The 12,488-nt window shown below is 42.0% G+C and overlaps 1 protein-coding gene across 4 annotated transcripts in view; it reads left to right on the forward strand.

The window, feature by feature from the left end:
• Positions 1-1,086: 1,086 nt before the first annotated feature.
• Positions 1,087-12,488, forward strand: part of LOC124782041 (arylsulfatase B-like) — a 132,585-nt gene continuing 121,183 nt past the window's right edge. Inside the window, exons 1-2 of one of the 4 annotated variants that reach the window (XM_047253909.1) lie at positions 1,087-1,990; positions 2,094-2,272. In XM_047253909.1, coding sequence (XP_047109865.1) covers positions 2,271-2,272 — 2 coding nt within the window. In that variant the 5' untranslated portion in view covers positions 1,087-1,990; positions 2,094-2,270. The remainder of the gene's footprint in view (positions 1,991-2,093; positions 2,273-12,488) is intronic. The other 3 variants (XM_047253908.1, XM_047253912.1, XM_047253910.1) reach the window with 3 other exon arrangements.

Genomic DNA, 12,488 nt, shown 5'->3' on the forward strand with positions numbered 1-12,488 from the left:
TATTAATCTGCAACAGAATATTTCATACATAAAGTAATGCTCACGGATGAAAAATTTATTGCAACCTTTCATTTCTCATGTCCATCCATGTATATGTTAAGTTCAATCTCAACGGTTTCCCAATCAAATTAAACGCAAAAAGCAAAGAAAATTTAAAACAAGACGGTCAACTCCCGAATAATTAAAACAGACAGAATTGCATTAAAGGAGGGAATGTGGGATTCTTATTGACTATAATTTCGCTTTGTTAGAAAATTTTAGTTCCAATTTTACTTTATTTTTACCTACAGAAGAGATGTTGATGGCTGCAGTCTTGATTTCTGGCAGAGAGTTATGTAAAAGCTTTCGTAATGCAACTCGGTGCAAACGACCTATGCTTTTGTCCAGGCTTTCCATATATAACACAAAAAGTCCATTATCAGTAGCCTAGTAAAAATTAGAAGGTCTCTGAAAACGTGTAGATGAATATTGCCGAAATTTTGTTGAATAGGATAAAACATGTGTGGATCGTTACATGTTGTGTATCTATTTGTGTTGAATTACCCTAAGGGTTAACTTTGGAATTTTCCGTGACTGTTGATTTTGGGTTTCTCATAAACTGATTAACCTTTTTATGACTCTTACTTCTACCACCTGGGAGACTGGAAGGGCATTGTTCTGATGAAACCATCCTCTTTTTACCATGAGGAAACCCCTTTCTGTCGAGCACGAACTCCATCGAGTGGCCAATGTCTTCTCTGTTGCTGTACTGAGGTGATACTGGCGTAACTAGATTAGATTAGATTAATACTAGTTCCATGGATCATGAATACGATATTTCGTAATGATGTGGAACGAGTCGAATTTTCCAATACATGACATAATTAGGTTAATTTAACAACATACTTAAGTTAATATAACAACTTTTTTTTCCTTAATTTATATCTAAAAATTCCTCTATGGAGTAGAAGGAGTTGTCATTCAGAAATTCTTTTAATTTCTTCTTAAATACTTGTTGGTTATCTGTCGGACTTTTGATACTATTTGGTAAGTGACCAAAGACTTTAGTGCCAGTATAATTCACCCCTTTCTGTGCCAAAGTTAGATTTAATCTTGAATAGTGAAGATCGTCCTTTCTCCTAGTATTGTAGTTATGCACAATGCACTACATTGTTAGACGTCTCAGATGCCTATCGCTTATCTAGTAACGTATTTGATACTGCAGCTTGTGTTTTGTGAGATGTTATTAAAACTTGTATCTCCGTAATATGGAGATCATCTGCTAAGGAATGGGCTGCATTAGCAATATTTATCAAAGTTTTAAGATTTCGGAGGGGTCACACCGATCTTCCTCGCCGTTATTTTCGCTGTCCATGTCGGAGATTCCGTTTGAAAATTTATTTGAGGAAATATTAATTTATTCTCTCTTTTCACGATTAAAGTATACGCGAGCTACGAAACATTGAACTTGGCTTTTTCGCGATCAGTGTCACTGCGAGCAGTAATTTAAAACTAAAACAGTTGTCACTACTGGCACTTGTCCGATAGTCCTATGCTATGTTTCTATCCCTTTCACTTACATTTGTCACGCAATAGCTCTTGCAGTCACTCACACACATAGTTGCTGAGTCGTGAAGATGACTCGTACGTCAAACGAAATGTGCAAATAGATAGGACTGATGTGCGCACATTTGGAATTCAACAATCTTAGGAATGCAGGACGCATTAGGTGTTTTGTGGGACTACTTTATTAATTACTCCAATGAGGTGTTACAACTACCGTTGCAGAATCGTGGACGCTTGGCCGGATTAAATTAATTTTACAACGACCACACTGTTTATCGCTATCAGGTTGTTCCTCCACCTCATCTCTATCCTTTAGTATTAAACGAGGATACAGTGCCCTACATCAGTTCTTTGCTTATACAAAACTGTGGCTTCATATGAGCGTGAACGTAACAGTGCTTCACAAAAGTATGGTTTATGAAGTTTAGTTATTTTAACACTGCTAGTAAGTAATCCTTAGTGTTACCTTGAAATAATCCACTGTACAGTTTGACAATGGATTCATTAACGCTTCCGAGACTGTACGATAATTGTGTCCACATGCACAGGCGAACGATGACCTAAGGCAGTTATGAATCGATTTAAATTATCGCTGCCGGCTGTCTAGTTGGTGACCTTTTATCGGTCCAAGTGACTTCTTGTCGAAGTTTTGGCACTATGCCCTTCCAGAGCTACATCCAGTCAGTTGCTGTGTCTTCCGGTGAGCAAACGACACTCGTCCCGCTATGTAAGTATTGCTGTATCAATATATGTTACATCTTTATCGTCGTAAATACTCGTGCGATTTGTGTGTGTGTGTGTGTGCATATGTGTACTCGTTTATGTTTTAACTTGTTTGATGGGCACCAGGTTATATTTACGGTTTAATTCGTTTTCTCTTTATAATTTTCTTTTGGTTTTGGTGGGTTAATGTCGAACATTTCTTATGTTTCGCGCCTCACATCAGCTCAGAGTCGCTAATGTTGACGAAATTCTGAATCCCACAGGAGACGAGAAAGTCTGTGTCAATCTTTACCGACCGAATCCCCTGGCCGGAAGTGTACGTCCTTGTTGGGGTATTCAGTCCGAAGTCTGGTTTGATGTAGCTCTCCATGCTACTCTGTCCTGTGCAAGCCTCTACATCCCTGAATAAATACTCAGCTTACATCCGTCTGAATTTGCTTACTGTATTCAGCTTTTGATCTCCCTCTACGGTTTCTACCCCCAACACTTCCCTTGAATACTAAACTGATCACCGAGCGAGGTGGCGCAGTGGTTAGCACACTGGACTCGCATTCGGGAGGACGACGTTTCAATCCCGTCTCCAGACATCCTGATTTAGGTTTTCCGTGATTTCCCTAAATCGTTTCAGGCAAATGCCGGGATGGTTCCTTTGAAAGGGCACGGCCGATTTCCTTCCCAATCTTTCCCTAATGACCTCGTTGTCGACGGGACGTTAAACACTAACCACCACCACCACTAAACTGATCATCCCCTGATGTCTCAGAATGTGTCCTACCAACCGATCCCTTCCTCTAGTCAGGTTGTGCCACAAATTTCTTTTCTCCCCCAGTTCTGTTCAGTTCCTCATCATTAGTTATGTGATCTACCCATCTAATCCTCAGCATTCTTCTCTAGCACTGCATTTCAAATGCTTCTATTCTCTTCTTCTCTAAACAGTTTTTCGTCCATGTCTCACTTGCATAGGTGGCTACACATCATACAAACACTTTCAGAAAATACTTCCTGACGCTTAAATCTACATTCGATGTAAACAAATTTCTTTTCTTCAGAAACGTTTCTTTTGCTGTTGCCAGTGTACATTTTATATTCGTTATACTTAGGCCATCATCTGGTATTTTGCTGCCACAATAACAAAACTCATCTACTACTTTAAGTGTCTCGTTTCCTGATCTAATTCCCTCAGCATCACCTGATTGAATTCGGCTACATTCTAATATCCTTGTTTTGCTATTATTTTGCGTTCGGCTACATTCTATTATCCTTGTTTTGCTTTTGTTGATGTTCATTTTGTACCCATCTTTCAAGTCAGTATCTATTCTGTTCAACTGCTCGTCCAAGTCCTTCACTGTCTCTGATACAATGACAATGTCATCGGTGATTCTCAGAGTTTTTACTTCTTCTCCCTGAATTTTAATTCTTTCTCCAAATTTTTCTTTGGTATATTTTACTGCTTGCTCAATATACAGACTGAATAACATTGGGGATAGGTTACAACCCTGTCTCACTCTCTTCTCAATCACTGCTTCCTTTTCATGCCCCTTGACTCTTATAACTGCTGCCTCGTTTCCATATAAGATGTAAATAGACTTTCCCTCCCCATGATTTGCTCCTGAAACCTTCAGAATTTCAAAGAGGGCATTCCAGTCAAAACTGTCAAACGCTAAATGTAGCCGGCAGGAGTGGCCGAGCGGTTCTAGGCGCTACAGTCTGGAACCGCGCGACTGCTACGGTCGCAGGTTCGAATCCGGGCATGGATATGTGTGATGTCCTTAGGTTGGTTAGGTTTAAGTAGTTCTAAGTTCTAGGTGACTGATGACCTCAGATGTGAAGTCCCATAGTGCTCAGAGCCATTTGAACCATTTTATAAATGTAGGTTTTCCTTTCCTTAACCTATCTTCTAAGAGAAATAGAAGGGTCAATATTGCCTCGTGAGTTCCTACATTTCTCCTGAATCCAAACTGATCTTCATCGAGGTCGGCTTCTATCAGTTTTTCCATTCATCTGTAAAGGATTGAAGTTAGTATTTTGCAACCATGACTTATTAGACTGACCATTTGGTAATATTCACATCTGTCAGCACCTGCTCTCTTTCGAACTGGAATTACTACATCCTTCTTGAAGTCTGAGGGCATTTCGCCTGTCTCATATATCTTGCACACCACGTGGAAGAATTTTGTCACGGCTGGCCCTCCAACGGCTATTGGTAGGTCTGACAGAACACTGTCTACTCCTGGGGCCTTGTTTCGACTTAGGTCTTACAGAGCTCTATCAAATTCTTCTCATGGATGTCTCCGATATCCTTCTAATCTACGTCTTATTCTATTTCTATAACACTGCTTACAAGTTCGTCTCTCTTGTATGGGCTCTCTATGCACTGCTTCCTCCTTTCAGCTTTCCATTCTTTGCTTAGGACTGGTTTTCTGACTGAGCTCTTGATATTCGTATTCCATTTTCTTTAATTTTCCTGCAGACAATATCTATTTTTCCCGTAGTGACGTACGCTTCTATATTCTTACATTTGTCATCTGGCGTCCGCCTCCATAGTGCAACGGTAGCGTAGCAAGGGGGCCCAGTTTCGATGCCCGACAGTGGACTGGGTGTTGTGTGTCCATCACTTTCATCATCATTGACACGCAAGTCGCCCAAGTGGCGTCAACTAAAAAGACTTGCAATACTGCGGCCGAACCCCGAAAGGGATATCCCGGCCATTAAATGCCAGATGATCATTTCATTTTTGTCCTCTGGCCCCTCCTGCTTAGCCATTTTACACTTTCTGTCAGTGTCATTTTTAAACGCTTGTATTCCCTTCTGCCTGCTTCACTTGCTGCATTTTTATATTTTCTTTTTTCATCAGTTAAATTCAATATCGTATCTTCCGTGTTATCCAAGGCTTTCTATTAGGACTTGTCTTTTTACCTATCTGATCCTCTGCTGACTTCACAGTCATTTTTTTTCTTCTACTGTATTCATTTACCCTGTTCTACTCAACCTTTTCCTAATGCTCCCTCTGAAACCCTCAACAATACATGGTTATATCAACTTATCCAGATTCCATATCCTTAATTTTCTAACTTCTTGCAATTTCTTTAGTTTTCATCTACAGTTCATAACTAAAAAATTTCGGCCAGAGTCCACATCTACGCCTGGAAATGTCTTACAATTTAAAATCTGATTCCTAAATCCCTGCCTTACCATTATATAATCAATCTGAAACCTTCTAGTGTCTACAGGTTTCTTCCACGTATGTATTCTTTTATTATTCTTAAACCACGGGTTAGCTATGATTAAATTATGCTCTGCGCAAAATTCTACCAGGCAGCTTTGTCTTTGATTCCTTTCCCCTAGTCCAAATTCACCAACAATTTTCCCTTCGCTTCCTTTTCCTTCTGTCGAATTTCAGTCTCCCATCACAATTAAATTCTCGTCTCCCTTAACCATATAAATAATTTATTTTATCTCATGATACATTTCTTCAATCTCTTCATCATCTGCAGAGATAGCTGATATGTAAACTTGCATTGCTGTAGCGGGAGTGCGCTTCGAGTATCTCTTGGCTATGATAAAACAATCACTATGCTGTTCATAGTAACTTACCCACATTCCTATTTTCTTATTCATTTTTAAACCTGCTCCTGCGCTACCCTTATTTGATTTTGTATTTATAACGCCATATTCACCTGACGAGAAGTCCTATTCCTCCTGCCACTGAAATCCCACTATAACTACAACCTATCCATTTCTCTTTTTATATTTTCTACTTACCCAATCAAGGGATCCAACATTCTGTGGGCTGATACGCAGAACACCAGTTTTGTTTTTCCTGATGACAACATCCTCATTGATAGTTCCCACCTGGAGATCCAAATGGGGGACTATTTTACCTCCAGAATATTTTACCCAAAAGGATACCATCATCATTTAACCATACAGTAGAGCTGCATGCCCTTGGGAAAAGTTACGGCTGTAGTTTCCCCTGCCAGTCTTGTTTGTGAGATTAAGGCGGAGCTCACCATTTGCAGAACCGACTGTGGTCCTTTGGTAAAGAGCCAAGTGGAGGGTCTGAATCAGACTCAAGCGGTTCTGTGACCGTGGAGGCTGCAGATTCCTTGCGCCATCGGGTGGTGGGTTTCCGGGTTCCCAGTTTAATAGGTCAGGAGTCCACTACACACAGGAAGCGGCTACACGGGTAGCGGGAGTTGTGTGGAAGGGACTGGGTGGCTTTTTAGGTTAGAGGGACTCAGGAAACCACAGAAAAGGCGTCCGTCTAAAGGAGGCAGGTGAAATACAGTAAGGTAGTTGTAGAAACGATCGGTATTGTAGTTATAAATTGTCGTAGCTGTGTTGGGAAAGAACCAGAGCTCCAAGCCCTAATTGAAAGCACTGAAGCTAAAATAGTTATAGGTACAGAAAGCTGGCTAAAGCCGGAAATAGGTTCAGCCGAAATTTTTTCAAACGACCTAACAGTGTTCAGAAAAGATAGATTAAATACATTTGGTGGAAGAGTATTTATTGCTGTCAGAAGCAGTTTACCTTGTAACGAAATTGATGTAGATAGTTCCTGCGAAATAGCATGGGCAGAGGTTATACTTGACAATCGGTCTAAACTATTTACCGACCCTCCGACTCAGAATGTATAGTTGGTGAACAGTTCAAAGAAAACTTGAGTCTCATTTCAAATAGGTACCCTAATCACACAATTACAGTCGGTGGTGACTTCAATCTACCCTCGATAAGCTGGAAAAATTATACGTTTAAAGCCATCGGCAGGCATAAAACGTCATCCGAAATTGTACTGAATGCTTTCTAAGAAAATTATTTTGAACAGTTAGTTCATGAGCCCACTCGAAGCGAAAATGTTTGCGAAAGCATACTTGACCTCTTAGCAGCAAATAATCCTGGACAAAGAGGGAGTATCGTGACAAATACAGGGATTAGCGACCACAAGTCAGTTGCTGTTAGGCTGAATACCGTTAACACCCTCAACCGTCAAAAATAAACGCAACTACATTTATTTAAAAAAGCTGATAAAAATGCTCTTAACGCCTTTTTAAGAGGCAATCTCGACTTATTCCGTTCTGATCATGAAAGCGTAGAATGATTTCAAAGAGATATTATCGACGGAAGTTGAGAGGTGTGTACCACATAAATTAATAAGTGATGGTACTGATCCCCCATGGTACACAAAACGACTCAAATCACTGTCGCAGAAGCAACAAAAAAATCATGCTAATTTAAAGGAGCGCAAAATCCCCAAGATTGGCGAAGTTTTGCAGAAGTTCGAGAGATAGCGTGTACTTCAATGTGAGATGCTTCTAATAATTTCCACAACGTAACTCTGTCTCGGAATCCGGCAGAGAACCCAGAGAGTTTCTGGTCATACATAAAGCACACCAGTGGCATGACGCAATCAACACCTTCACTGCGCGATAACAATGGTGAAGTCACTGATGACAATTGCACTAAAGCAGAGTTATTAAACAGGGTTTTCCGAAAATCCTTCACCAAGGAAGATGAAGTAAATATTCCTGAATTCCAGTCAAGAACAACTGCAAAGATGAGAAACATAGTAGTACATATCCTCTGTGTAGCAAAGCAGCTTAAATCACTTAATAAAGGCAAGGCCTCCGGTCCAGATTCTATACGTCAGGTTCCTTTCAGAGTATGCTGATACAATAGCTCCATATTTTCTGGTCATACATAAAGCACACCAGTGGCATGACGCAATCAACACCTTCACTGCGCGATAACAATGGTGAAGTCACTGATGACAATTGCACTAAAGCAGAGTTATTAAACAGGGTTTTCCGAAAATCCTTCACCAAGGAAGATGAAGTAAATATTCCTGAATTCCAGTCAAGAACAACTGCAAAGATGAGAAACATAGTAGTACATATCCTCTGTGTAGCAAAGCAGCTTAAATCACTTAATAAAGGCAAGGCCTCCGGTCCAGATTCTATACGTCAGGTTCCTTTCAGAGTATGCTGATACAATAGCTCCATATTTAGCAACTATTTACAACCGGTCACACACAGAGAGATCCGCACCAAAAGACTGTAAAATTGCTCAAGTCACACCAATACCGTAAAACAGAAAAACGAGTAATCCGATGAATTATAGGCCCATATCACTAACGTCGATTTGCAGTAGGGTTTTGGAACATATACTGTGTTCGAACAATACGAATTACCTCGAAGAAAACGATTTATTGACACAGTCAGCACGGATTCAGAAATTATCGCTCTTGTGAAACACAACTAGCTCTTTATACTCATGAAGTATTGGCTGCTATAAACAGGGGATATCAAATTGATTCCATATTTTTAGATTTCCAGAAAGCTTTCGACACCGTTCCTCACAAGTGTCTTCTAACCAAACTGCGTGCCTATGGAATATCGCCTCAGTTGTGCGACTGGATTCGTGATTTCCTGTCAGAAAGGTCACAGTTCCTAGTAATAGACTGAAAGTCATCAAGTAAAACAAATAATATCCGGCGTTCCCCAAAGAAGTGTTATAAGCCCTCTATTGTTCCTAATCTATATTAACGACATAGAAGACAATCTGAGTAGCCCTCTTAGATTGTTTGCTGATGATGCTGTAATTTACCGTGTTGCAAATTCATCAGATACCAAAACGAATTGCAAAATGATTTAGACAAGATATCTGTGTGGTGCGAAAAGTGGGAGCTGACCATGAATAAAGAAAAGTGTGAAGTTATTCATATGCGTACTAAAAGAAATCCGCCAAATTTGGATTACACTATAAGACACGCAAACTTGAAGGTTGTAAATTCAACTAAATACACTGCTGGCCACCGTAAATGCAACACCAAGAAAGACAGGAGGTAGCACAGCAAAATTTATTTTGTAGATAACATGTTGACCAAGTATCAAATGATTACGTTTACAGACGTCTGTGACATGTGGTTCCTGCCAGAATCAGTAGCCAGAGTAGCTGCCATTGTTGGAGATCACCGCTGCCACACGTCTCGGCATTGAGTCAAAGAGACGTTGGATGTGTTCCTGGGGTACAGCAGCCCAAGCAGCTTCCACACGTTGCCAAAGATCATCTGGTGTGGCAGCTGGGGATGTAATCTGGGTCACTCGTTGAGCAACCATGGACCACATGTTTTCTATCGGCGAAAGATCCGGAGAGCGAGCCGGCCAGGGAAGCACTTCAATCTGGTTATTGACGAAGAACCTTTGGACAATGCGTGCCACGTGTGGTCGCGCATTATCCTGTTGAAATATGGCTGTGGCCGAGCCCTGAAGGTAAGGAAGGACAACTGGCTCCAGCACCTCGGATATGTAGCGCCGGCTATTTAAAGTACCGGCAATGCGTACTAGAGGCGTGCGAGAGTAATATCCAATACCGCCCCATACCATAATACCCGATGCAAGACCAGTGTGGCGGTGCATAAAGCAGCTGTCCAGCATCCTCTCTCCACGGTGTCTCCACACTCGAATCCGACCATCGTGGTGCTGCAGACAGAAGCGTGCCTCGTCAGTAAAGACAACGTCATTCCATTCTGCCGTCCACATCCGTCTGTCATCACACCATTGGCGACGGAGACGTCTGTGGTTCTGCGTCAATGGTAGACGAAGCAATGGACGTCTTGCGGACAGACCACTCTGCTGTAAACGGCGTCGAATGGTACGCGCAGACACTGGATGATGCGTTACAGACGCAATGTGCTGTGCTATGGTTCGGGATGTCACTGAGCGATCCGTCACTGCCATGCGCACAATTTGCCTATCAGCACGTGCAGTGGTGCACCGAGGTGAATGCGATCGACCACGTCGGTCCGTCGTACCCTCCTGCATCCAACGGTCACATATCCGCATTACAGTTGTTTGGTTTCGTCCAACACGACTAGCGGTTTCTCTGTATGATAATCCACAATCTCGGTAAGCCACTATCCTTCCTCTGTTGAACTCGGATACTTGATCAAACGATGTTCACTGTTGTCTACGAGGCATAACTGATCGTCTTGTGAAACAACCACAAGGTAAACACACGTGCCGAACGTACACTCGTCGAAATCGCCAAGCATTAAATGGCGCTGTGAGGTGGCGCCACAGGCGCGCGTGATGTGCGTCTGCGCTGAAATTCTAATCAGTTGCATATCTCATCGCTGCAAACCCATGGTGTAAATTTCACTTGATTCGGATGCTTCCTTAAGGGTGTTGCATTTACGGTGGCCAGCAGTGTACTTAAGGATTACAATTACGAATAACCCAAATTTGAACGATCACATAGATAGTGTTGTGGGTAGAGAAAACTAAAGACTGCAATTCATTGGCAGAAAACTTAAAAGGTGCAACAGGTCTACTAAAGAGACTGCTTACACCACACTTGTCCGCCCTGTTCTGGAGTACTGCTGTGCGGTGTGGGATCCGCATCAAGTGAGACTGACAGATGACACTGAAAAAGTTCAAAGAAGGACAGCTCGTTTTGTATCATAGCGAAATAGGGGAGATAGTGCCACAGACATGGTACGTGAATTGGAGTGGCAATCATTAAAACAAAGGCGTTTTTCGTTGTGACGGATCTTCTCATGAAATTTCAATCACTAGTTTTCTCCTCCGATTGCTAAAACATTCCGTTGGCACCCACCCACATAGGGAGAAATGATCATCACGAGGAAATGAGAGAAATCAGGGCTCGCACAGAAAAATGTAAGTGCTCATTTTTCCCGCGCGCCGCTGGAGAGCGGAACGCTAGAGACAGCTTGAAAGTGGTTCATTGAACCCTCTGCCAGGCACTGTATTGCGAATAGCAGAGTAATCACGTAGTTGTAGATGTAGATGTGTTTGCAGTAACAGGACAGCAAGGCCGTATGGTTGATGTTACAGGGCCAGATCAGTCTGTTATCCATCCCACCAACGCAAGGTCCATGGTTCATGGAGGGTTAGGTGTACATCTTAGCCAGCTTTATTTTGAGTTGTATACATTCTGTGATGTCTTTTTAGTGCAATGCTTGTTATGTTTTTTGTTTCTCAGTTGCTTTTATTTTACATTGGCTTCTGCGACATTTGTATTTTACCTTAGTAAATGACTGCAAGTGTTGCAAAAATCGGTAGAAGCAATTGTCATCACTGATGAGCTTTCTGTTTATACAGTGTTACTGTAAATGTTTCATTAGTTTTCAAGGCTACATGTTTTCGAAAGTATTACATGTACAAATGGAACTGTAAACTCATCAAGTTCGCATCTTGCACTCCGCAAATGTTCTATAATGCCGCTCTCGTCACACGACACACGTCCAAGCGGGAGTAAAGTTCGTTCTAACGCTCATGTAGCAACATCCTGTCAGTGGTCAACACAGCAAGGCTGACGCGTTTTCTTAGTTGTTCCAGTGTTCTAGGCAGTGGGGAAACGTAAACACGGACTTTAATGAAAACGCGAAGGAAAAAGTCACAAGGCGCTAGGTCAGGCGACCTTAGGTGGCAAGGGAACAGAGCCACACCATCGTCACTACTATACCCAATCCAGCGACGCTAAAGTTCGCGGTTTACGTAGCACCTACATCGCTGCTCCAATGAAGGTGTACCCCATCTTGTTGGAAGATGAAATTCTCGGAACGAGTAGTAAGTTACGGGAACAACCACAGCTGCAACATATCAAGGTGATAGGTACCAGTCACAGTCTTCTCACAGAAGGAAAACGGGCCATTCATCTTCGACTGTCACACTGCACAGAAAACATCACCCTTAGGCGATTCTCGTTCTTGCGCCACAATTTCAAGAGGATATACAGTACCCCACACTCTCACATTCTGCCAACTAACCTTTCTGCTTCGTCAGCGAATAGCTGCTTGAAGGCGAAATGTTCATCCCAAGGGCTTCCTGCATTGTGATGAAAAACTGAAGACACTGACCATAATCTTACGATTTTGGTTGTTGCAAGTGTTGTAGACGGTACAGTTTGAAATGTAACCACCATCGCAAAAACTTCCAAACAGCTTGCTGTTGTGTTCCAAGTCCGTGGCTTGTGCGGACTGTTGACTCATTTATTTATATATTTACTTATTTTCGACTGCGTACGAAACTGTCCGTCACCCCCACCACGTCTGCATCTGGCACACTTAGTCGACCAGCACTCTTCTTTTTACAGAAACGACCAGCGTCCCAAAATGGTCGACATCAACGCACAGTGGTCTGTTTATATGGCGGTTCTATTCGATAACTTTTATGAATGCACGGCGTACTGTGCAGATGCAG

The sequence above is a fragment of the Schistocerca piceifrons genome, chromosome 1, assembly GCF_021461385.2.
Source record: "Schistocerca piceifrons isolate TAMUIC-IGC-003096 chromosome 1, iqSchPice1.1, whole genome shotgun sequence".
Classification (NCBI taxonomy): Eukaryota; Metazoa; Arthropoda; class Insecta; order Orthoptera; family Acrididae; genus Schistocerca; species Schistocerca piceifrons.